This window comes from Fusarium musae, chromosome 7, assembly GCF_019915245.1.
Source record: "Fusarium musae strain F31 chromosome 7, whole genome shotgun sequence".
Lineage (NCBI taxonomy): Eukaryota > Fungi > Ascomycota > Sordariomycetes > Hypocreales > Nectriaceae > Fusarium > Fusarium musae.
Window position 1 is genome coordinate 2,231,028 of NC_058393.1, and position 25,261 is coordinate 2,256,288.

At 49.5% G+C, this 25,261-nt stretch overlaps 10 protein-coding genes across 10 annotated transcripts; 5 read left to right on the forward strand and 5 right to left on the reverse strand.

Moving 5' to 3' along the window:
- Positions 1-16: 16 nt before the first annotated feature.
- On the reverse strand, positions 17-1,087 carry J7337_009848 (uncharacterized protein; the record flags this gene model as incomplete). Its single annotated transcript, XM_044827443.1, has 1 exon — positions 17-1,087. One exon carries the CDS (start codon positions 1,085-1,087, stop codon positions 17-19), a length of 1,071 nt encoding a protein of 356 aa, XP_044678037.1.
- Positions 1,088-2,480: 1,393 nt separating this feature from the next.
- J7337_009849 (uncharacterized protein) lies at positions 2,481-3,164 on the forward strand (the record flags this gene model as incomplete). Its single annotated transcript, XM_044827444.1, has 1 exon — positions 2,481-3,164. The coding sequence occupies one exon, from the start codon at positions 2,481-2,483 to the stop codon at positions 3,162-3,164; it is 684 nt and encodes a 227-aa protein (XP_044678038.1).
- A 1,525-nt stretch (positions 3,165-4,689) lies between these two features.
- On the forward strand, positions 4,690-5,525 carry J7337_009850 (uncharacterized protein; the record flags this gene model as incomplete). The annotated part of the gene is made up of 2 exons (XM_044827445.1): positions 4,690-5,022; positions 5,076-5,525. 2 exons carry the CDS (start codon positions 4,690-4,692, stop codon positions 5,523-5,525), a joined length of 783 nt encoding a protein of 260 aa, XP_044678039.1.
- Positions 5,526-8,282: 2,757 nt separating this feature from the next.
- J7337_009851 (uncharacterized protein) lies at positions 8,283-10,010 on the forward strand (the record flags this gene model as incomplete). The annotated part of the gene is made up of 2 exons (XM_044827446.1): positions 8,283-8,316; positions 8,455-10,010. 2 exons carry the CDS (start codon positions 8,283-8,285, stop codon positions 10,008-10,010), a joined length of 1,590 nt encoding a protein of 529 aa, XP_044678040.1.
- Positions 10,011-10,345: 335 nt separating this feature from the next.
- On the forward strand, positions 10,346-11,067 carry J7337_009852 (uncharacterized protein; the record flags this gene model as incomplete). Its single annotated transcript, XM_044827447.1, has 2 exons — positions 10,346-10,534; positions 10,588-11,067. The coding sequence occupies 2 exons, from the start codon at positions 10,346-10,348 to the stop codon at positions 11,065-11,067; spliced, it is 669 nt and encodes a 222-aa protein (XP_044678041.1).
- A 502-nt stretch (positions 11,068-11,569) lies between these two features.
- Positions 11,570-12,846, reverse strand: J7337_009853 (uncharacterized protein; the record flags this gene model as incomplete). Its single annotated transcript, XM_044827448.1, has 4 exons — positions 11,570-12,241; positions 12,317-12,440; positions 12,526-12,575; positions 12,679-12,846. The coding sequence occupies 4 exons, from the start codon at positions 12,844-12,846 to the stop codon at positions 11,570-11,572; spliced, it is 1,014 nt and encodes a 337-aa protein (XP_044678042.1).
- Positions 12,847-13,433: 587 nt separating this feature from the next.
- J7337_009854 (uncharacterized protein) lies at positions 13,434-14,693 on the forward strand (the record flags this gene model as incomplete). The annotated part of the gene is made up of 1 exon (XM_044827449.1): positions 13,434-14,693. One exon carries the CDS (start codon positions 13,434-13,436, stop codon positions 14,691-14,693), a length of 1,260 nt encoding a protein of 419 aa, XP_044678043.1.
- Positions 14,694-15,350: 657 nt separating this feature from the next.
- J7337_009855 (uncharacterized protein) lies at positions 15,351-18,107 on the reverse strand (the record flags this gene model as incomplete). Its single annotated transcript, XM_044827450.1, has 2 exons — positions 15,351-17,775; positions 17,872-18,107. 2 exons carry the CDS (start codon positions 18,105-18,107, stop codon positions 15,351-15,353), a joined length of 2,661 nt encoding a protein of 886 aa, XP_044678044.1.
- Positions 18,108-19,283: 1,176 nt separating this feature from the next.
- Positions 19,284-20,581, reverse strand: PEP4 (saccharopepsin; the record flags this gene model as incomplete). Its single annotated transcript, XM_044827451.1, has 3 exons — positions 19,284-20,218; positions 20,267-20,423; positions 20,483-20,581. 3 exons carry the CDS (start codon positions 20,579-20,581, stop codon positions 19,284-19,286), a joined length of 1,191 nt encoding a protein of 396 aa, XP_044678045.1.
- A 1,044-nt stretch (positions 20,582-21,625) lies between these two features.
- J7337_009857 (uncharacterized protein) lies at positions 21,626-24,194 on the reverse strand (the record flags this gene model as incomplete). The annotated part of the gene is made up of 2 exons (XM_044827452.1): positions 21,626-23,982; positions 24,032-24,194. 2 exons carry the CDS (start codon positions 24,192-24,194, stop codon positions 21,626-21,628), a joined length of 2,520 nt encoding a protein of 839 aa, XP_044678046.1.
- Between the last annotated feature and the right edge of the window lie 1,067 nt (positions 24,195-25,261).

Below are 25,261 nucleotides of genomic sequence, written 5' to 3' on the forward strand. Positions count from 1 at the left end.
ACCCTCACAGTTCCTGCTAGATGCTCTCTGCCTTGAGAGCAACGCCTCGAATCACGCCCGTTTCAGGCACACAATTTAGATATTCAAACAGTGCATCTCCTGCTCTCAGAATGGAAACTTCATGCCACGTTCGGAATTTCCTGTCATCCCCAAAGATCTTGTAGTGAGTTAATGCGCCGCGGTATATAGCAAGATGAGACTTGTGACTCTTTGCCCAAACTTCAAGGGCTTCGAGGTTCGTGAAGAAGCCAGCACCGCAAGACTCTTTTCGCAGCCGAGGTTCCTCAAGCGAAGGGTCTTGATTTCTGAGGTATCGCAGTCCCAAAGCACCCGTTTCAGGTGAATTATCCCAGAGATATTGCAGGCCAGAGTGAAGAGTGGGTTCAAGCCTTTTGTTGTAAGAGTCTGCTTCCTGTTGACCGCAGTTCTCCCAGAACTGTCCCGAGCGGATATGAGCTACGTTCTCATCATTCGTTCCGATGAGATACTGGCCAACACCGGGAGGAATTGTGACTGGGTTTGGCTTTGACGGTGGGAAGAGATCGAAGGCAGACGAGGGGATTCTGTCTCTTGCTGCGCCCCAGTACGCCGAGAGTTCATGTTCTGGAAAGCTTGCGCCAGGGAGTTTTGCGAGACCGGGGAGATAGTCGAGGCCCGAGTAATTTGTTTCGAGGCGGGAAAACTCTGTGATGAAGGCCTCTCGCCAGATGCCCACTAAGGCACGGCCTGATTCTGGTAGTTGGACGTAGATGGAATCCAGTGAGAGGTCATTAAGGCCGTTGTCGTATTTTGTCTTGTCTGACCAGTAACACACCCATACTGTCGATTCTTGGACATCACATCCATCAATCACTGCGAATGTCTCATATGCCTCTGGCCCAGTGTCGCTGTTCACCCATGCTTGGATTATCTCAGTAGCTTTATTTCGAGCGATATCAGCGTCTTGAGCATCAGAATGTATCTGAACCCCGATGTACGCGGTGCAGACGTGGGTGAGATCACCTGGGAGGGCGAGGTGCCATCGTGGGATCGGGAGCTTGTGGCCTTGGGGTTTGCGGAGGGGATATTTACGCGCTGGGCAAGACATGGTTCAAGTTCAGTCCTAGCAAGGACTCGTCGTAGCTTTTGTTTCGCTGTGAGCAAGCGAATGTTTGGTGATGAGGAGATGGTTGGGATAACTTTTGAGGGTAGCCATTTGATAGGTTGTCATGGTTTGGAATCACGCCCTACAGGTGATCGCGCATTTTTTGGAGTCTCCATGTTTCCGATAGAATCCCCCAAACGCGCGTACTATTCAGGTCCCGTTGGGTGATTTCTCATAGAAAGTTTGATTGATCATACTGTGTGTTTCATTTGAGACGACCCTCCTTGGCCATCTTGTCTGACTGAGATATCAGCATCGGCTTCTGGCATCGGCATCTAGCATCACGGCCGTAACCACACTGCCACACGATGCCATCCTACGAAATATGGCGAATACGGTATATACATAGAAAAAAAGTATGATCTCCTTCTTCAGCATTGACCATTCCCCTCCTCTTGGCAGCTTAACCGCGGTCGCCACGCCACGGCGCATCTCGGAACTCTACATGCCACTACTTTTCCGACAACGGGGTCTCCAAAATCCCGAATGTACAAAGTCCCCCATCACGCAATTCTCGATAAGTTTTGAGAATTCAGGGAGGGCTTTAAGGCATCTTATCTCCAGGTATCAATTGCCCAGACAATCAGCCTAGACGAGACAGTCGCCTTCGGGATGGCACCCGGGGGAGGGGGGATCATCAGTATTTACCGGGACCGCATATATTTATCCCGATCAGATGATGAGTAAGAGGAAGAGGAAAATGGGGTAACAACGCCCAGATTTGGGATTACGACGTTTGAGAGGGGTCGTCGATCGTCTAGACCAAAGTTATCCTATCATTTTGTGTTTTGCTTACCCCTCGATATAAGTTGCATTGCGGACGTTGAGCCGATGTTGGGCTACCTACAGTATCAGACACTTCCAGAAGCCTCCCGTCCCGTCTGCTCTAAAAGCAATTATATGCTCTTCAGGCTTCAGCTCTCACTTGTCTTGCCAAATCCAGGCATTATTATCTATCTTATCAGTGAGTTATCAGTGGGCACGGCCACGGAATCGGCTTCCGATGACCGTCGGCCGGACCCTGGACCAGGCCCCGATTGTCCCTGGGCCTGAAGGGGCCTGAACCCGGGCATCCATTCCCCGCAAAACGCCATCGCGACAGTTAGACACACAGTGAAGCACAATGGTGATAACTCGGCATCTCGGTCTCAGGCGCCTGCGCTTACGCCGATTATGGCTGCATACAGTCAAAATTACCGTTTGATACATGTCGTTTTGCGGGGGATCAGAGTACATAACTCGACACAGGCGCCTGTGGCTGTCTATCCTAAATCTTGCTGTATATAAAGTCTTTGTCCATCCCTTTCCTCCCGGCTCTTCTTCTTTCCTCTTCGCAATGGCTTCATCCTCCAACCGAAACATCATCTCCAAGAATAAAACTCCCATCGCCGTTGCCGCCGCCCTAGTATCAGCTGCTGCAGTAATCACTTCCATCTACCGTTCAGTAACCACCTCCAAGATGTCTCACAACCTCCACCCCAGCCTCAAGAACGGCATCACCAAGGGTTCTCCCAACTTCTCTGGTGGCAAGCTCCGCTGCAAGTGCTCCTCCAACCCTGTCGAGGTCACCCTCAGCGGCCAGGTCGCTCACAACCACGCCTGCGGATGCTCCAAGTGCTGGAAGCCCGAGGGTGCTCTCTTCTCCGTCGTCGCTGTCATCCCCCGCGACCAGCTCCAGGTCACTGCCAACGGTGACAAGCTCACCATCGTTGACAAGAGCGCTGCTATTCAGCGAAACGCCTGCCGTGACTGCGGTGTCCACCTGTTCGGTCGCATTGAGAACGATCACCCCTTCAAGGGTCTCGACTTTGTCCACGTCGAGCTCTCTGATGAGAAGGGCTGGCAAGAGCCTCAGTTCGCCGCCTTTGTCTCTTCCATCATCGAGCAGGGCTTCCCTGCTGACAAGGCCAACGAGGTTCGACAGCAGTTCAAGGACCTTGGCCTCGAGTCCTACGATGCTCTGTCTCCCCCTCTGATGGACGCCATCGCTTCTTGGACCGCCGCCAAGTCCAAGATCTAAGGACTTCGATTTCATAAATGCCTCAGGGTCTGGGGTCCATGTTACAAAAGTTTTGAGAAATGGTTAGCGGGGTGTTGAGGTCGGTCTGGTGGTTGTTGTTTCAATAAGAATGTATAGGTAGTCTCTGGGACAGAACGAGATGAACGGAGTTGGGTGTGCAGTTGAATAGGATGACACGGGAAATGTGCGCCTACGAATGATGTTAAAGGAAGAGAGGCTCCAAGATAGCTCTATCAATCCGAATTCATGACTTGACGAATCTTTATGACCAAAAGCCAGTATAGACCAAAGCTGGTCATCAACTACAATTTGCGCATATCAGCACGTGATAAATCACATAATCTCATCCCTCTGTTTGCCATGTATCGAGAAGTGCTTATGGATTACACCCAATTCTATCTGCATTTCCATCACAGCTTTTAAGATTATAAGATGAAAGAACTCTATTGCAGGATGGCACCAGGAGCGATGAATTTCCGAGGTCTCCGCGTTTACACTATCCGTTATGATAATATGCTCAACTGCAAGGTCAATGCATTGAGGCATGAATTACCAATGTTTGATTTTAGCAGCTGAAGCAGACACTTTTTCACATACAAGATCAACTCCTTCTGGCCGTATCACTCTTCCATGCCGACCTTTTGCCTGAAATCACCCCCAGTACGCGAGATAATTACCAATACTCACTCATGAAGTGGCGAAATTCTCAATGTTGACGGTGTTTGAAAGGCCAAGAAATGCACATACTGTGACAACGTTACAGGGCACGAGAATCAGGCGACCTGAAAGTCTTTCTTTGACAAATCAGCCCGAGGATGGCACGATATCAGACTGTTTGCTCCTTCAACGACTGAAACAAACGAAAACTGGCTGACCACCAAAACTTTTGAAGAAACAGAAAGCATACCAGAGTCTAGATCCCATTTCGTCTCACTTACGTACTATTTCTCAAGAATCTGACGATTGAGGCTGGCTCACAGACGAAGGAATGCATCACCCCAACGATAACTCATTAACTTATACGGGACGGGACGGGACGACAAACTCAATTTAGTCGGGAATTTAACATGTTTCTACAGAAGCAGGGATATCTTCTGTTCTCTACGGTAACGTTCTCGTATGACATTCCAGTCAATGAGGGGAAAGCAGTGGTGGCTCAAGCTAGAGTGCGGCTGCTGACCAGATCTGGACAGCTTCAAAAGCTGAGACAGAACTAGGTTCAAGTCATGGCTGAAATACGGCCATTGGATTCGGTAAGGGTGAGAAAAAGAGATGTGATGAGACTACGAACGAATGATTCCGTTCTGTGTAAGTTGTGGCATGGCTTGTCACATACTCGAAGCCCGGAGGAAAACACGGCGAGAAACAGGAACTCAACTCCCAAAGTTGATATTGAGAGAGCTCTCCCTCTGAGAATATTTTGTTATTTCTCGTTCACCGTCTTACTCGAGCTCCAGAGTTCATAGTAGGTTGCAAATTTCATATCCCCAAACTTCACTGATCCATCAGTCGATCATTGCACAAGATGGGTTTATACGACGTATGCAAGACGTTCATCGTCTACACCGCCACCTTCTTTTCACTTCCATTTCACGAGCATATCGGAGGTGACTCTGAACAGCCCGTTCTATCTTTCGAAAATGGCCAGATCTCGCAAAATTATCCAAAGTTCCCTGCACCCAATGGCCCCGATTCCCCAGATGAAGACTTCATTTGCAAGTATCCCGAGCTTGGAAATGACTGGAAGTCATGTCCTACTCCAGAAAACCGTCACTTCTGGCTGACGAGCTCTGATGGACACAATTTTAGTATTCATACTGACTATGAGACTATGTATCCGCCTGGAGTGCTTCGAGAGGTAACAATCACTTTTATTGCTCGAACTTAACACACACTGACCCATGTTTGTAGTATTGGCTTGTGGTAGATAACAAGACCATCAACGGCGACGGCATAGATAATCCGTATGGAAAGGTCTTCAACCAAACCTACCCCGGCCCATGGATCAAGGCCTGCTGGGGTGATCTCATCAGAGTCCACGTCACAAATAAACTGCGATATAACGGCACCACGATTCATTGGCATGGTCTCGGACAGAATGGAACCATGGAGATGGATGGCATCAATGGCGTCACTCAATGCCCCATCGCTCCAGATGATACCTTTACATATGAGTTTCGCGCTCTTCAGTATGGCTCTTCTTGGTATCATAGTCACTACTCTCTACAATACGCCGACGTTTCGCAGGACCCACAACTATCTTTGGGCCGTCGTCAGCTCACTATGGTGAAGCTAAGGATTCAGTTCTTATCACGGACTGGAACCATCGAAGTGCTTTTCAGGAGTGGGAACAAGAACTAACTGGTGTGCCATCTATGGGTGTATAGGGCTACTTGAGAAGCAAAGAAATTCTGCTAGCAAGAATCGATTTTATTTAAGCCTCCGAAATTTCTAATAATGTAGAATTACCAATCCGGATCCAGGTTTGGATCCTCGAGACGTTTAGTAGCCGTGTGTATATTGGTGGGATGTTGAATAGCCTCGTTGGTGCAGGTTTTATTGAGCCTGGAAGGGCGTTGCGGTTTGTAAAGGGCTTGAGAGGTTCACCGAGCCACTTATCAGGGATGTTGGAAAGCCATCCAACTTGTGACAAACAGACTAAAGGAAGCCTGATTCAGATTTTATCTAACCGCAATGCATCCTCTTAATCAGATTGTATCGGCCATCGATTTCGAATAACAACCGATGGGCAATCCAGTGATGCTACATTGAATCGTGAACCACTACAATGAAAGTCTTCCAATCAAAGAAGCTTTGGTATCTATTTGCCCTTTGGTCACAGCGAACTTCATCCTATAAGACGGAGCTAATTTCTCATGCCAGGAGTCTCTCAAGCATATCCATCCTCCATTTTCTCTACACACACCAGTCTACTACTAGTCACCATGCCTCACGAATATCGTCTCTACAGTAGCCGTCCAGCCTGGGGCTCGCCGCGTACTATCCAAGTGTTCATCACAATCTCGATCCCCGATCTAGACAGAGACTTTCAATGGACACTCTCCGCTTACGATACCGTTACTCATCTCTGGCAAAACTTCGAAGTTGTTCGAGCTCACCGCAGCAACTTTTGCAGGGTATACAGGCATTCAAATAACCCAGGAATGCTTCCGTCCTATGCCGCCCGGGGAAAACTTTGTACAGTAAACGCAGAGTGGTTTGAGAGTCTCGTAAACATGACTTGCATCTCACCATTCTGGAGCCTGGCAAAGGGTGAGATGCGTAACGATAGTAAGGATTTCATATATGGGATTTTGGATATTCTGAAGGCACATAACGTTATTGACGAGCGGAGGATCGTCGGGGTGAAGAGGAGGCTAAGCCAATATATTGGACCTTTTGGTATTTGATATACATGGCCTTGTGAGTTATTCTTCTTTGATATGAATGGGTTCTAAAGCTGGTAACTCATTCAGACTCCTCCTTTATATCTCTGAGTACATTAGCCAACCATAACAGCAAGAGGCAATGGCATACCGGTAATCTTTCTCCACAAGATCCTGATCTCAGCTTTCTCTTCGCCACTAAGAACTACATCAAGAGCAGCCCAATTCTCGTCGACATACTGAATCCTCTGTCTTCCTGGAACCGGAGTAATGTCGCCACTGTATTTCTGCCCAGATGCCGTTCTCTCGATGAAGTTGGTAGTTAGAAGATATCGACCGAAGGGTATTGCTGTCACGATGGCTACACCAAGCTTCCAGCATTTGTCAAGGATGTGAGTCCCCTTTTCTCCCTCGCAGCAGAGCCCGAATACAGAGTAGTTGATCTGAATCGCAGCAGCTGGGGCAATCTTGATGGCTCTACGGAGAGTCACTGATGCAAGAGCTGAGATGCTGAGAGCTAAAGAGTCCTTTATGCTTGATGTTACCTTCACCAAAAAGCCTTCTATCGGAAATTTCTGGCCTTTTTGGGAAATAACTTACTCTTGTAGCCCAATTAAGAGCACGCGTGGTTTCCTCGAAAGGGTATCTCGGGATTGGGTGCGTGCAGCTAGTCTATAGAAGTCATAGCCAGAGTTTCAGCTGATATCTATACTTACAGAGATCAATAGACACAATATCCAGGAGCCGTAGTCTGTTAGCGCAAGCTTCCTTGACATATACATTTGAAGTATTGGGCTGGAAGGTTTGGCTATTCTTGGCATATCCAAAATTGGTTGCAAGAAAGACATCACCTCGTTTCTCAGTTCATCTGAGCCCCTTGCCAGTCATTTCTTCGTAATCGTTACAGTAGCTTATATGTGGTTAGTTGGTATCTGGGTACTGTCAGACTTTTGAACTTACTCAGCACTGTCCTGAAACGTCACAACTGGCTCATAGGAATGAATGGTCAAAGAACGGGAATATTTCGTCGTGGCTAGGGCTAGCTCCATATGTTAGACGGGTCAAGCCTATGGTGCCCAAGCCCGTGTGAGAGATGAGATGGCCATTCTTGCCAAGTGGAAATCGAGGGGCTGTTTAAGCTGACAGGAGGAGATAAGTATTTGAACAATCTCAAGTTCGGGTTTGTTTATGCTGTTAGGCTGACTTTCCGGTTAGCAATTCTTAGTGGTTAGCTGCAAGCAAGATCGACTTTCATATGACCCAATTTCACGATGACTTAGCCATGAACATATCAGATAGCGATGGCCTCTTCTCTCTTATCTGCGGCTCAACTACATCATACAACAGACTCTCAAAAGTTTCCGAAGCGGACAAACTCGTGTATAAGTACTATCTTGGCACTCTTACACCCAAGGTTCTGACATTTGGCATCTGAACCAATCAGACCTCGCAGTTTCCGAGCAAGCCAATAGGAAGTGCAGATATGGATGACGATTCTGTCAGCGGAGTACTCCGCGGGGTGGCAGGGCACGCTCAGTACGTAGGCCCTCCTGTAGCGCCCCCAACCCGCGGGCCTAGCAAGAATATTCCCGACTTATAAGCTCCAGGGGCACGTTCAACGACGCCAAAATGCCATCTCCGCTCAAATTGATAACCAAGCAGATCCAAAGGTTTCCGAGCAGACAAATCAACTCCGTTTCTTCCTTTCTTCCTTGTTAGACTGTTTGGTAGCATGGCTCGAAAGGGAAAATCCAAGGTCAAATCGGGTTGTAAAACATGCAAGTGAGTACTTGACCAAAGAGAGAAAGGAGAGGAGAGACAAGAGAACAGAGGTTAATGACTTAGACTGAGAAAAGTCAAATGTGATGAAGGCCGCCCAGCCTGTCAGAGATGCCTATCAACAGGTCGAACATGCGACGGATACGGAATCTGGGGCGGAGGGTCACACGCTCTCACACAATATTCCCAGTCCCAGCCCAGGCCCAAGTTCGCCCTTGGCGCTGCCCTAGAGACAACCCTCGTCCTGTCTCTAAACGCAAACGAGAAGCTCTACTTTGACTGGTTCAAGTGTCGCACTTCTACCAAGATCTCTGCCACCTTCTCTTCTGGCTTCTGGAACACCCTCGTCTTCCAGGCTGGCTCTAGAGAACCCGCCGTGCTCCATGCCCTGCTCGCGCTCAGCTCGGCGCACAAGAAGGGTGTTGTGACGTTGGACATACATAGAAATTCGCCCGCCTCGCAGATGAGCCAGCAGGAGCAGTTTACGCTGCAGCAGTACGTCAAGGCCATTGCACATCTGCAGCCACACTTCAATGCCAAAGACAAGGAATCGTGTCGTGTGGCGCTCATCACTTGTGTTGTCTTTGTCTGCTTGGAGTTCTTCCGGGGCCACTTCGCTACGGCGCAACTTCACCTGAAGAATGGGCTTGACATTCTTTGGCAGATGCAGGGTCTTCCCGAAGCTAACTCGGGCATCTTGGCACTGAAACCCTGTCACGAGTCGACTGATGCTTGGATAGTGGAGGCCCTGTCCAGGCTCCATATCCAGGTTGAGCTCTTCAGACTATTGTACCACCATTCATGTGTTATTTTACAGCCAGCTCACAGCCCCGAGAAGAGTTTTCTTGAATCTTTCTCTAATCTCAACGATGCTTGGAAAGGGTTAGAGCTTGTTTACAACCAGATATTCCATCTCACTCACCGAGCTCGTCAACAGACAATAGCAGCAACAGAGCATACAGCCCAGCAACTCGTCAAGACAAGGCTCGCACAATGGCATGGCATGTTTCAAGATTTCATGAAAGCGCGGCCTGGTGGCTCAAACATATACTTGCAAAAGGCATACCAGATTCTGAGGATACACTACGCCATGACGAAAGTTATGGCTGAGACTTGCATATACAACAACGAGACCATATACGACAGCTGTACCGACAAGTTCATCCTACTCATCAAAGAACTGACAAAGTTATGGGAGCTGTCGCTTCATTATGACCTGGAGGACGAGATGCCGCTGTACATCATGACGACTTGCATGCCCAGGTCCATCATCGACATGGGCTGGATACCGCCACTTTACTTCACAGCAGTCAAGTGTCGCGTCCATCGCATCCGGGCTGAAGCAATTAAGCTTCTCAGGACAAGTCCTCACAGGGAAGGCATTTGGGATGCGCATATCGCAGCATGTGTCGCTAAAAAGGTGGTCGAGTTGGAAGAAGGGGACTTTTACGGCAGTGCTGACCTGGGGGATAACTTTCAGCTGAACACCCCAATGCGTGATCTGGATTATCAGGTACCATTATTACCAGAGTCGCACAGAATGAGTGAAGTTGAGGCTGAGCTCTCAGGTGCTCCCATGGACAAGATCTTGCTTTACTGTAAGCGGGAGCAAGAGGGAGTCAACAGAAGGATTCTCATTTCGGAGTACAACGTGAGCGAACAAGCCTGGAACGACGTATGAGAATGATTGATGGAATAATGAGGCTATTGAATGAAGGGCATCAGCGTAATTTGCAAGTTCACTTAACAATAAGTTACTTATCCACAAGTTCATGTTTCTTTTTGCTTCCATGGTTGGAGATGGCATACATATTAAGTTAGGCGATAAGATAAGCCCCGTCTCCGTTTCCGAGTCGGCATCCGGAGTTTCAAAGTAAACAATTGACTAAACGCGGCCGCGGGGCTGGCACTCACCGTCAAGCACCTTGATAGCACAACCCTTCCTCTACTACCCCCCTTTCTTCCAGCTATTCTTTACCTTGCTTTTTCTTCTCCTCTTGGAGAGTGATAATAGTCATGGACTCTGAATCTGTCGTCGCCCAAGTCCAGCGCAAGATCGAGCTGCAAGCACCCGAGGATCTCTCATATCTCATCGCCAATGTCCGTCGCGCAGCCGCAGAACGTATCAACGAAGCATTCCCCGTGGTAGATGGCAATGATGGAGAGGATGAATTGCGAAATCATATTGAGAAGCTCGTCAACGAGGTACTATCCCCCGCTAGATCTACTTTATGACACAAGGCTAATAAAGTAGCCAGTACATCGACAAGACATTCTCCCTTGCCTCTCCAAATCTCTCGATAAACGGCCTCCCTGTATCCCTGGACTCTTTCCTCTCTGAATCAAACGCCGAGCCCGATACCGTTTACGAACCTTTCGATACGCGCAAACGTCGGCGTGTCGCAGAGTTAATCACACAGGAAGAAAAGCTTCTCGAGGATGTTGCGGCGTTGAAACGCTCGGTACCCGCTACGACGGCTGAGGCGCAAGCAGAGCAACTGCGCGACAGTCTAAAGCGTGACGACGATATGCTCGAAGCACGAAAACAGCAGATTATAGCAGAGGCCGCTGAAGTGGATTTGGACGTCCAACCACTAGAGAGACAAGATGGCGTGGAGAAAGGTTTCCGAAGAGCTGTCGAGGGTCTGGGAAGATTGAAGCGCGATATGCCTGCCGTGGTGGCCAAGATGGAGAGAGCGCGTGTGGCGGGCGAGTATGTCGTTACGCAGGGACGATAATAGACATCCCTTGTCTTTATTGCATATATACCCAGGGCGGTGATCAGTGTATTACGAACAGGGAGTTAGGGCGCATTGGATTGGGTTGGATTAATCGGCAATATCATTTCACATGTTACAACACAAATCTCGAGACCGCGCCTATTGTTGAGAATTATTGCAGCCATAGTCAGGAACCTCAGCCAGCCAGCATCTAACGTAATTCTAGGCACACACGAAATAAAACGTCTACATGAGCATGTTTATGCACCGAACGAGACCAAGAATGGGGCTGGAAGAATTCTTTTTGTGCTCCCTACAAACGTCACGCTCCGCCATACACTCCACCAACGTGTTTTTACCATATATATATCTTCGCTCAGATATCGTCTCAACCCCCATTTGTTGAAAGAAAGAAAAAAGCATGGTAAACGAGAGAAAATATGTGGTCTATATTAAGACGTGGCAAACCCGCCCGTCTATCTTTCTTCCATATCCTTCACCTTGGTACATATACTCTTCTTTAAGCGGTAGCAGGGGCGGCAGCAGGGGCAGTCTGAGTAGCATCAGCACCCTCAGCAGCGGGAGCAGCCTCAGGAGCCTTTGCGGGCTCCTCAATCTCAGAACCCTTGTTCTCGATGACGTTGGCATCCTGCTTCTTCTCCCACCAGGCGGGACGAGCCCACTCAGGGTCGTGCCAAGGACCAGCATCGCTGTTCTCACAGCCACCTTGGCAGACACACTCGCCACCGAACTGCTTGGGGAGGTTCTCGGCGGGGATCTGCTTGAGGAGCTCACTCTTGTATCCAGAGCCGAGAATGTTGATCTTGGAGACGGTGACGGGGTCGAGCCAGCCCTTGACAACACTCCAGACTGTGGAGAAACCCCAGGGGGCGTTAATCATGTACAGCTTGCCGAGGCGCTCGGGGTAGTAGTTCTGGGAGATGACAGAGGCCTGTCGGACATAGGAGTAGACCTGGGGGACCTTGGTAATGGAAACGCCCTTGAGATCCATGATGGTGCAGCATGTCTCGAGGAGATGGCCGGCCTTGCGGGAGCAGGCAGGAAGACGGGGATCGGCGACGCGCTCGTACTCGACAGCGAGGTTCAGGAGCATGCGATCAGCGCTGGTGATCTTGTACATGGCGGTCAGATCAATACCACCAAGGGTCTCGATGTAGATGGGTCGTCCATCCTGTATAAGGAAAAAAATATTAGTCAACAAATGTTCTCATGATAGCTCTTCCTCGTCGTCACCGGCTTGCCATACCTTGTCCGTCTTGTGGTAGAACTGGGTGTAGTACTTTCCGATCTCAGCCTTCTCAGGATAGTCCCAGATAGGCACAGTCTCGTCAAGCTTAACCTCCTTTCGCCATTTCTCAGTATCCACGAACCTATAGTGGCGGTCAGCCCCCTGTCGCTACCAGCACGTTTTCTCGTTTCCACCGCTATCGGATGGAAAGGGTAGCAAAGTCTTACATGGCTTTGGCGGCCTCGACATCGAACTTGCGCGCTCGGAGGAATCGAAGCTGTAGACAAGGACGTTGTCAGTATTTGCTGTGTCGCGTTACATGGCCCTTTTTGTCCAGGGTCCAGCAAGCTTAGGTAGCTAGGTTAAGGTATATCTCGTACCAGAGTCAAAGTGTCCAATCGATCAGTGCAACCTTCGGACTCGAGCATCATGCGGAACTGATGAAGCTTGGCGATCTGATCCTCGGTGAGGTAGCCGGCGTGGCCATCCTGCTTCTCAGGGCCCTTGATGGGGAAATCATAGTTGTCGTACTTGGGGTCCAGATCCATGGTGATAGATAGATGTTGGTTGTATGGTGGGGTAGAGAAAGAGGGGAGAAAAGAAGAAGAAGAAGAAGAATAGTCCGCGCTGATAGAGGACAGCGGAGGTTATGAATCAAAATAGGCCAAGAATGACGCCAAGAGGTTGATGAAGAGTTCAGGTCAAGGGGGTCTCCTACGAATTTAAAGTCGTCCTGTCCTGTCGGTGTTGAGATGAGAACCGTAGCGTAGCGTAATTAACCGTTTCTGGGCTTGTCTGGTCTCCCCTAGAGATGGATCTCCCTCCCTAAGCTACCTACGGTGGCTAGTGGGACTTCGTCATGGGTATTCAAGCCCACCTACCTTATGTCCACTCCAAGATGCCTCCCGAAGCGGTCTAGCATACCCACATTCCGTTGAGGAGTATCACGTGGTCCCTCACATGCAGATAATTCGATGGCTTGTTCAGTTATCTTATCTTATCATCGGGCCCGCTCTCGATGTCAATGTCTTTGTTAGTACAACTTCTTTTGATTCAACATTGGTTCATTCTCAATACTTTGATTGAGTCAACCCACCCATAAATTCACCTTTAATGGCATAATTGTTGTCACATCATGAGGAATTCCTCCCAGCGAATCACCCTCAATGTCGCACGCCTCTTTCACACTTCAGTCGCCGGGCCACGGCTGAGGCCCCATCGACAATTCCATCTCACCTCTTTAGCTAGCTTCCCTCGAAAGCGAAGCTTCTTCACCTCGAATCCCTACCTGTCTCAAGTCGACGACGGGTCCCGTTCCGCCTCTGAACTCTCAAAGGAAGAAAAAGGTCCTGCTTCTTCAAAGAGGAAGCCCACTCGATCGAATACAGCCAAGAATTCATTACGTCGAGTTGCCATCATTGCTCAGCAGCCCAAACGAGGCGGCGCAACAGCACCAGGAAACCCCAGCGATGAACCCTCAAACGTGGTTAGCGCGACCTGCGTCGCAGAATCCTTCAAAATGCCTGTAGTTCTCGAGATTCTCTCGTCGCATGGTTTTGACATTGACCCGGATGGCACGGGATTCGACGCAAATGAGGTGGTCCATGCAAGAGGTGTAAATGGTGGAGACATCTTTGTCTTTCCGTCCGGCACAATTGTGACTTGGTCGCTACCTCCAGATGTCGTCACAAGACAGATCATGCGTGCTGCTGAAGAAGCGCACTCGATCGAAAGTCGAGAGTTTGAGGATCTCGAATTCACGACCGACACAAACCGAGAAGCAAGTGTGCTTAAGGGCGATGTCATTGTTCTTGGTACTCGCAAGGAGCACAAAGAGGCCGATAAGCTAGACACTACTCTAGCAAAGGTTGCTTTCTCGTCGGGTCTCGCTCGAAGCACAAAACTTGCTGTTCTCGAAACGGCCCTGACGTCGTACTTTGAAAGCACACGCAATATCCCCGCACTGCTCTCACAAGGTGCTGGTATACCTCTTGGTCGAAAGTTCATCCTACAAAAGACAGGCGAACTCCTCAGTCTGCGTGCTCGTCTTAACCACTACTCTGAACTCACCGACTCATTACCTGATATCTTCTGGGACACCAGCTCCGATCTTGGCCTAGAAGGTTACTACGAACAAGTTGGCCGTGCACTCGATGTAAACGTCCGAATCCGTGCATTGAATCAAAAGATGGACTACGCTGCCGAAATCGCCAGCGTTCTGCGTGAGATGTCCAGTGAGCAACATGGCACTCGCCTAGAATGGATCATCATCGTGCTCATTGCCGTTGAGGTCATCTTTGAGTTACGTCGCATTGTGCTTGAGATGCTCCAGGAACGGGAAGAACGGAAGCTTGCGGCTGAACTGCCAAAGCCTGTGGTGACACCACCAGCATAGATCGCCAGCCTGGATGTAGACCTCAAGAACTTTTTGTACGACTGAATGAAAAAAACTCCATGTATAACATATTTTGCTTGGGAATAGGTTGAGGATACGACATGTGCCTCCAGGGCTGGCTTGATAGATACCCCTCAGCTCAATAGAATTGACAATCAACTCAATACGTATATTTGCCCATATACTTATCATCTTTCTCCAAATCATAGATGGCATGCACCTACTCACTCAACCCAGGACCCTTAACATCTCATACTGGCACAAACGAAAGTTCGTAGAATAAACATGTTAAGTATCAATGCAATATTGTACGTTTTCTTCACCTGCATACACGCGCCAATTCGGCGTCTTGGATTACACAACCAGGAGTTTCCACCCCCAGGTCAACAACTCGATGGAACAGTCCACCAATTCCTAGTTCTTCCCTGTAATGACAAAAAAAATATTTCTCTCGTCCCTTTTTCCCCTGGTTGAGTCAAAAAGCCAACTCCTCAGAAAAACGTGGCTAATAAAAACAATCGAGAATCCACCCTCTAAACGCCTCCCCTGAACCCCTTTCTCACTCCTCTGGTGCCCGAAATCTGCCTTGGTGATATCATATCTGACCCCTTCCGCTTCGCGTCTCTCATGTGCAAAAGATACACATGGTGTCGATTATTACAATGGCTTCTGCTGCATGCCTGGGATCGGTGGGACAGGAACAGGAGTCACCTTGTGAGGTGGCGGTGGTCCTGGCGTCCCGCTCATACTCGATCGCTGAGAATTGGGGGTCGGAGGCTTTTGCTGAGAAGCAATACTTGCCCGTGCAGCTGCAAGTCGGCTGGGATCCATAGTCCCTCCTTGGCCAAAACCAGGAGTACCAGGCTGAGTGATCTTGTCAGCGAACATAGTAGACCGCTCTTGAGCCGCCACCCTGGCTTTGGCTTGTTCGAGAATCCGCTGCTGTTGCGCTTCAGGTATAACGGTGTGGTATCCTGTAAGTCCAGGGTTCTGAGCAGGCGTTCCTTGTTGAGGGGGGTTGCTCGGGTACCTGTTCATTTGATTGCCCACAGCCTGATTCGGCGTACCATATCGCGGAGGCACCTGCACATTAGGCGAGGCACTATAGGCCTGTCTATTAACCTGAGGAGACATCGTGCGCTGCGGCACAGCTTGACCGTTAGTGTAAGCCCCAAAGTTGGGTTGTGAGGGTGTAGCGGCTTGTTGCTGTGGATAGCCTGGTTGGAAAGCGAACCGCGCATTAGGGGTTCCTTGCTGAGCCTGCATCTGTCCAAACTGAGGTCTTGGCTGAGAAGCATACTGAGGCATGTTTTGGTGGCCATAGGGAGTTTGAGCTTTAGCAACCTGTGTGGCATATTGAGCAGGATAACCGTTGGGTCGAGAATACTGATTGGGTTGAGGAGGTCTGGGTTGAGTGGGCATAGGTCGTGGTGCAGGTGTGAAGCCGGGCGTAGGCCCAGGTCGATAGTATTGCTGTTGTTGCATAGAGGGGGTTCGTTGAGGGGTTGCGTACTGGGCCTGGGGAGTATGATGCCCATAAGAAACTCCAGATACACTAGGTGTACGTTGAGGGGGTGGCCGAGCATTGGCCTGAGCAGCTTGTTGCTGGGCTCTCAACCGAGCCTGAACGCCCGCCTCATCCTCCTCCATAACTCCCTTGTACTTGTCGGTTTGGACTTGAACCTTGGTGCTGATGAGAAGATCTTCCAACTGGTCTCCATTCAGCTTGGCGACTGCATATGGCGGTAGTGTCTTGATGATCAGAGCAAGCTGCGCCTTAAGCATCTCATATGTGGCTTGCTCGCCTTCTGAAGGAGTAGGTCCAGGAGTAGCCAGCATATCGCCATTGACTGGGTCGCTTGACGAGCGGTTTTGCGAGTTGGGGAGGTTAAGGTTTCGGATGCGTTGGTAAGAAGACAGGGTCTCAATCATGTCGCTGACCTCTTCCAAAATCTCGTCGACTTCCTTCTCCTCATCCGCCCGCTTTGTGCCCAGAGCCTCTTCGAGTGATGGATCAACAACAGATTCATCCCAATTATCAATGGCTTCTTGGATAGCCTTCTCGTCGATGTCCATAGCCTCATCCTTCTCGGCCTTTTCGTCACTGTCAGCACCACCATAATATTCGACCTCAATCATGTTCTGGAAAGATCGGTGGCCCGACTGCTGCCACCACATTCGGCCCGCAACACTCGACGGCACAACAGCTCCAGAATCATCCTTGCACGGTGCGAAGCTAGAAAAGGCGCCTCGGAAGAGTGATTCCATCTCGTGCAGTTCAATTTCAGTGGTTGAGGGTCGCTTTCCCGCTAGACTTTGCGCACGTTCTCGTTGCTTGGTGATGGTTTGTGATGAAGGAGTCGCATTACTGTAGTCGAGGTAACATCCAGCAGTCAATTTGGTTGTGAAGTATGACGCACTTCGGAACTTGGAGGTATCTGTCAGTTCTGGTCGATAAAAGTCCAGCACGTTGCCCTTAGCTTGCGTCTTAGGCTGCTTAGGTGGCTGCAGAGGCGGCAGGTTCTTTGGCGACGAGAACAAATCTCCAAGAGTCTGTGTTCGCTCATGAGGCGTTGTTGGCATAACATGAGTTAATGACATTCCCTGGGGTAAGGGCACATCACGCAGTTTGGCTTCATCGGAAATTGGGAGACTAGAGAACAGCCTTCTCTCCTGGGGTGCATATGCAACAAGGGACAGGACCAACTCTCCCTTCTGAGGAGATGGCGGAAGTTTTGCCTCGACTGCAAGAGGGTCGGCCGAAGTTTTCGGGTAAGCCTTTTCTCGTCGAAGAAGTTGCATGGCCTTCTCCTTAAAGTCCGAGATTTGCGCTCTCAATTCCTCGTTGGTCGCTTGCTTTTCATCATCAGCTGGCTTTGTCTTGATCTCCTTAAGAGCGGCTTGGAGAGCCGAGACCAGGTCATTGGCCACTTGGTCTAGATCCTCGTAAGCATTTGCGGCAGCCTTCTCGGAGATGGTAGTCAGATCGGTCGACTTTTGACGCTTGGGTCGGTGTTCATCGTGCTCATCATCAGAGGATTCAGGCAAGGGGCGCTTGAGGATGGAGGGACCGATGTCGTAGCTATAGATGATGGGTTAGTGGATTTGAGGGAGAAGTCATTCGCGACAAAGTTGCGATGCGATGAGAAAAACAAGTCGTAAAAAAAAGCAGGCATACCTGCTCAGAACGTCAACGAAAGATTTTATCACGTCGCGTTGGTCCTTTTTGGGCTCTCCATTGGTAATGGCAGGTTTTTGCTCGTCGGATGCATTGTCTTCATCGCGGTCTTCCATTTCTTCCGTCTCGCGTTTTCGCTTTCCCGGAGCGACAGGTTGCGCTTTGTCGAGGCTGGGAGATTCTGAGGTGCCGTTGGCGTGGATGGCCGTGGGCTGGGCCATGGTCGGCGTGGTCATGATGGCTTCAAAAAAGAGCCTTGGATGGTTTTGGTTCCGTCGTCGGGGCGTTGGCCGCGCCTCGTCGCGATACGCGGTAGTTGCAGTACCAGTCAGTGGTTCCTGTTAGCAGCGGTTGGAGCTGGAATGACAGCGGTAGTGGATGGCAGAAATGGGTTATGGGTATGGGGGCCCAGGTCCTCCTCAGTCGCTGGTGCAACTCCAGGTCAATAATAAGTCAATAGCTTTAGTACTGTAGGTCGATATCGATTCAACAGCGGTTGGAGAAGCGCAAACGATTCGATTCCATCGAGTAAACCCACGACACAATCGTACAGTCAATCGATGTAACAGGATGTAATCGAGTCGTAAATTACGCGACAAACACGTCTCAAAGCAATAGTTTAAGTCGAAAAATGGGGGGAGGATGATTGATTGCCTTTTGGCTCTCTCAGCTTTGGCTGTCCTTTGCTTGCTTTGCTTTGCCTTGCTTTGCTTTGCTTTGCGCTCAGCCTGCCTTGAGCCTGGGGGGGAAGAATGTGTCTCCTCGATCGCCAAGTACCTTGTACCTCGTCCCTTACTTGTCGCTTGCCAATCTCGGACCCACTCTGTCCTTTTTTTGCGAAGTGAAGCCTCAGGAGTCATCTCGTGCACGTGACTGAGCTGGAGATCCAACGGTTTAAGGTGCATTCAGTGTTACAGAACATGATCATCTTGGATGACCCAAGTGTTACGATATTTCTTTATTCGAAAGGGGATGATATACCTACAATGCCTAGTTTTTCGCGATTGCTCTAAAAGCAAGACAACAGCATTCTTGTGAAGAAAAGTGCCATCCACCTCGAGATCTTGTTATGTTACTCAACAGCCAGCTCATTAACAACCACAGAGTGGCTGCAGGCCTAGCGTAATCATGATCATGATCAAAGTATCCATTTACCCCAGTCCGTAAGCTAAACTATGATCTCATCATATCATAAGCACCATCACCATCAAATCACCAACAGAGCATATAGTCAAAAAGTCAATAAGGATTCATATTACTGAGCAACGAGGACGAAAAGCCATCTTCTCGATCCCTTACGCTCATGGTCTGTCATGCAATTCAAACTAATCCCATACGAATATCCAAAGCCGTGTCCATGCTGCGTGTTCCATTCGCTATTGTAATTCATACATAAATATTTCACAAGTATCTTACTTGGCACGAGCCAGACCAACGGCGTTCTTGCCGAGGTCATAGACAGAGTAGTATCGTCGGAGGAAAGCATCACCGAGAATAACAAGAGGTCCTACAGGCTCAGGGAAGTCCATACCCTGGAAGGTAGAGATACAGCTGCCCTGAACCTCGAGGATGTAGTCAGTGGCGGGGAGGCTGTAGTTGGATCCAGCAAGGTTGAAAGTGATATCGGGAAGAGAAGCGCGCTTGTCACACTCAATAGTGTACTGGCCGTTGTAGCCCTTCTTAGCGCCAATCTCCTTGTTCAGAAGCTCAGCGAGAGCGCTGGGGAGGACGTTCAGGGAGGTGCCGGTGTCGAGGATGGCACCAGTGTTCTCCTGCTCAGCAACCTCATCACCGAAAGCAATGGCTTCAAGGTCAACCTCCCAGTAAGCCTTGCGGCGGAGGGGAATGTACTCGATGTCTCCAGTGAACTTGGACTTGTCGATACCACCAAAGGTAGCCTCGCTCTCGCCATCCTGGTTATCGAGGTAGAAAGCAAAGATGGGCTCATCCAGAAGCTTCTGGTTGACCATCTGGTAGAAGGGAGGGACCATGCCGTTCACGGCAATGCGGTCGTAGCCGAGACCAAGGATACCGTCGAAGCGACCAAAGGCGAAAGCCAGACCGGGCTCCTTGGTGGCCTCAGCAAAGTCCTGGTCCTTGATCTCGAGGTCGCCGATGGAGACAACATCATTGGAGACGAAACCAGACAAGCTGCCAGATCCGTAGTGGATCTCGAACTCGGTGCCATTTTCCTTGTAAGTCGAGGAAGCGGACGAGTCGTACTTAGAGTGGAGGTAGCAGGCGATGCTGCCACACTGCTGGGAAGGAACCCAGAGGTTGGAGCTACCAGTGTCGAGGACGACCTTGAAGCTCTGGGGAGGAGTACCGATGGTGATCTCAGAGAAGTCTGGGGCGGTCAGTTATGGCTAAGATTGGCGACTTGAATAGCACTTACACTGGGCGTTCATAAAGTTGGAGACGGGGACGGGGTGGCCACCCTCGACGTTGACGGTGTTGGTAGCGAAGGCGTAATCGGCAGCATTCTTGGGGCGGGAGGCACCGAGGTACTTCTGGCCGAGGCTCTGGAGGTGGTCCTCAACCGAGTTGGTAGCCTGAGAATGGTGTTAGAAGCTTTAATGGAACGCGCAATCATCATGGAGATCAAACATACAAGCTGGTCGGCAAGAGGAACCTTGTTGAGCTTCATCTTGTGAACACCGGCCTGGGCAGAGCCCAGAAGCGCGGCAGCAGTAAGAAGAGCGCCCTTCATGATGGACAATCGGGTCGATAATGCGACCAAGTAAATGAAATGATGGAAGAGCTCGACAAGAATGTTACGAGCTGCGATGGGAACGAAGATGGAGATGTAGATGGTGAGTTAAGATGCAAGATGCAAGATGCAAGATGGAGTTGGAGGAGATAAGATGGTTGGTTAATAACGACGGGCAAGGTAAGAAGGCAAGCGAGGCGGAGGAAAGCAAGCACCGTCCGAGCTGTGCTGTGCTGTGCTTGCGGCCTGTTTCGGCGGTTAGTGGTGGGTGTGGCCTGGGCCTCGCACCTCGCACCTGCCTGGATTCGTAAGTTACGCCTCCGGACTTTGGTCTTTTGGTGAAGAACTCCCCTGTTCATGACCTTGTGACTTGGTCTTGCTTGTCTGGTAATGACGCACCATTTGTATCCACTTTCCCTGCTCAGCAACCAGCTCCAAACCTTTCCGCCTTAGGCATCATGCTTGTCTCATCTTATCAGCGCCAAGTTCAAGCGTATCAGGAACAAACAACAAAACATGCTGTTACTCTTTACCGGGGTCTGGAACACTTGCTCTTATGCTGTTGTCGTGGAAGATTCGTCAGAGGCCGATGATCTATGATGAGCGTGACCTGCACGTAGTATTCGTATGATGCCCCTGGCCTGCTCACGCGTTTGCGGTGAGATATTTCTGTTAGTGTTCCTGATAGCTTAACTTACAGAGTAGTACCATTGAAGCTAGCACTACCTTAGCATTAGCACTCTAACTCCGGGGTTAGACACTGCTCTAACTTAGCTCGGATCCTCTATCATGCCTTCTTCCTGATCGTCAGACGGATGCATCCTCACCATCTCGGCAATCACGATAACGAGATGTAAGCGGAATTGCACCAATATGTAACCAGAAGCTGTCTCTCCTCCATTAAATATAAATAATGTCCCTGTGATAAATGCCCTTGCCCCTAACCTGTATTACATATATATATAGCTACAACCACCCGGTTGAGCCTTGGCCCATCATAAAAGTCGTCATCATAACTTCGTTACTAACATCAACCAATAATACTCAAGATCCGCGCATCTCCTTCTTGGAGCGCTCCATCGCTTCAGCAAACACTTGCCGCACATCATCCAACTCGGCATAATGCTTGATCAGTTCCTCCAATCTCTCCAACCTCGAGCCCGTCATATCATCTGACAACTTGCACCATCCAGAATGAAGTGCAACAAAAAGGAATGCTAAGCTCCCACGGCAGACTTGATCATCTCGGATCCAAGAACGGAGTGCGCCTCTTGTGAGGTTGACACTGCAGCCACGGTCTCTTAGTAAGAGTATAAGCAAGCCCTTGAAGCCAATCTGTCCAGCCTTCAAGAATGATTCAATAGCATCTTGTCCGACGGTCAGAGAACCCTTGAGATATCTCAACATCACAGGCAGCACTCTATCGCCATGTCGCGTGTTGGACGTCGTGTTGATGAGCATGTCCTGTGTAATCTTGAACTCATCCTCTGCTTTCTCCGCTAACACAGCAAACTGCCTTGCTGAGCAAACGCTCGCTGCAGCATCCAAGAGTGGCTGTGTGATCCGTACGCTCTCATCTTTGTGCTCGAAGAGAACTTGCAAGCCAGGAAATCCAAGCTCACATAATGTCTCAATGACAATCTCCTCGTCGATGTCAACGTCGGCAGCACGGTTGGCAAGAAGCATCTCCAGAACTTCGGGGACCCAGTCGTCAGTGTCTTTCTGTGGTGAAGCTATCGCTGCTAGGACGACTTGTTTCGTGAATCGGACTTGGGATGCTGGCATTTCGAGAAAGATGGCCATAAAGTCAGGTCGGCATCGGGTGTTGGCAAGAGCTAATGTCATGAGCTTCTCGTCGACAAAGCCCTCATGTGCCCGGTGCTTCAGAAGAACTCTAAGCATGGCTGGACCCTGACGGTTCTCGATGGCCTTCTCAGCAACGGTCGGTGTGATTTCGATCCGTGTTCCATGCTGTGTGAGCAGGTAATCCATGGTCTTGGGGTGGCATATGCTCGCGATACTCTCCATCATCCACTCGTCCAATTCGATGTCATCCCCGTGGAGTTCAAATAGTAACCTGAGTATTTGGAGTCCATGCCGTTCGTTCCTTATCGCTCCGATCATGGCTGCGTCGCTCCATCTGAAATCGGGATGATCAAAAATAATATCCATCATCTCGACACTTGCACATTCTGCCGCTGAGCAAGAAAGATCTTGATCGCGTGAGATTTCATCTTGTCGGAGTGTCATGATCTTTTCCAGCATCCCAGGGGTTCCCCATCTTGCTGCTGCTCGAATGGTATAAGTTGTTAAAGGTTCGCCCTTTTTGAGAAGAAACGCCAGCATCTCGACTCTTCCGGTGAGTATCGCACCAACAAATGGCGACTTGAGTCTCGCATGGTGCTTTTCTCTATCTTCGTCGGTGTTACCAAAGCCCAAGTGCTCAAAGTTGTCGCGTTTGTGGTTTATGGGTGCGTTAGGGACGTGCAGTTCCGAGCCATTGGGTAATCCTTTGAGGAACTTGATCGCGTCCTCGGCACAACGAAGCTTGCAGATGCTCTCGCTGGCCAATCGCACCCAGTGGAAGTTGTACTCCGACTTTGCTTGGAATACTCGCTTGACCTGGGTGGTACTTGTCCCTGACCATCCTCGCTTGATGGCGATGTGTCGCACGCGCTGGTTGATGAAGATCTCAACATCATGCTTCGACTGAGAGAATGAGTCCAAATCTCGGTGGACAAACTCGCCCAGGTACTCGTAAATCTTTGAGCTTGGTCTACTTAGAATGAGAAGGTTGAGATTGACAGCTGGTTTTGGGCCATGGAACGTCTGCTCCATCAACTCCAGCAGAATCGTTCGAGAGGCCGCGTCGCACTCATCTAACCCATCGATGACGCAGAAGATGTGACGGTCGGATCTGAAAGCAACCTCAACTAGCAAGTTCCACAGTGCTTGAGGTTTCTCAAAGACTCGAGCGCCGCGATGCGCATGTCTCCTGCGAATTCTGTCGCTGAGGAAGTGGGGATGGTTCTGAAAGAGCTGAGTGAGGAGGCCTCGTAGAATGCCCTGAGCCGTGTTCCTCTGCGAGTCACTTGAGTCGCAGAAGAAGTACGCACAGGTGTTTGTGGGATTAGTCGCAAAGTTGCTTGTGAGTCTTTCGGCGAGATAGACACCCAATGTCGACTTTCCTCTTCCTGGAGTTCCAGAAAGCCATAGTACTTGCTGGTTTTCTGACTCTGGCTGAAGCCAGCTCTTGACTTCTGGCACATTCATAATCCATTCACAGGTCTTGGGCGCCCTTGGACCCTGCTGTGTTCTGAGCGCATCCTTTGCATATGAGGGATCCGACCAGATGAGATCGTTATAGAAAGCTTCAATCTGCTTTTCCTTGTCGGCGTCATCTATTGAGTCAGTATATTTAAACTCTTGTCAAGAGATGTGACGTCTTACTTGGAACGTGACGCGTTTCATAGCGCTTATGAGCAACAGTACTTGTGCTGGGCCACGGATAGTGTCCTAAGAAGCTATCCGGCGATAGAGGTCCTTCATCAGAGGCAGAGAACCGCGACCTCGAAGATCGCGGAGTGTCGTCTTTTGCTCTTGAGAAGCCCATTGTTCTGTCTGATTTAATGTGATATTGCGAAGATCAAGTTGCGAACGCGGTTCTCAGCCTGACTTCCATGTAATGCAATAGTCGGTGTATTAATCCCAACGGCGGCTTCAATGTCCTGGCGTGATGCATGCGTCGACAGAGGAGGGGTGGTACCTTTTACCGTCTGTCATTAGTGCAAGCGAAGTGAAAGTCTCATGACAAGAAGATGAGAGGAAAGATACGGTAAAGAAGGAATATCTATCGTATTCGAGATCGTCTGGAATACTGTGGCAATATCTCCTTTAGGGGATTTTTGATTAAAAAAAAAGCGTTGACATTGATTGATTAGGGGAGCTAAACTAAATTAACAAATAAACCGTTAATATCGGTCGGGGGGCTTCCCCTCGTTGAGATGTCTAAAGGGGAAAATGGGAAGGCTGGTGTATACGCCAGCGCCAAGATGGTCGGTCCAGGTCCATTGTCATATTTTCAGGGTTGTAACTAGACTCGACCCATGCAGAGACGACCAAGAATCTGCAATGACGTTAACTTAAGGTTCATAGAAAAAGGAAAACTTCAATGAATACTCCGTATTCTGTGGCAATATTTGCACATGATACTCACATCATATTCTCAGTGTTCTGTTGTCTCTCCCTCTGCTCCTCGTCGACTTTAGTCAGTCATGACCCCAGCCCATTAATTTCACATCGAGATTATGCATATCATCCTTGGGCAGTCCAAGCTTCTGCAAACATTTTATCCCAGCCAATCAAGGTAATGAAGACGCGTGAAAGAGAAGCCTCGATGGCTCGGCGCTGTCGTGTTAATGGCCACTCACTCGTCGCGTTTCCAAGCGTTGTCAAAAATTGAACCACTAATTATATCTGACTGTAAGTACGGAATACTCCGTACTAAACTGGAATTCGAAGTTGAAAGGGTCCCAAGGTATGTAATGGAGGTTCTGATAGTCACTTTGGGTAGTAGGTAGCAGATCCGTGCCATCTGTGTGATAATTCTTTCCTCTGTCAATTCTTTCACCTTAATGTTGATTCAAAACGGTGCGTGGAACGACTGCTCCATATACAAAC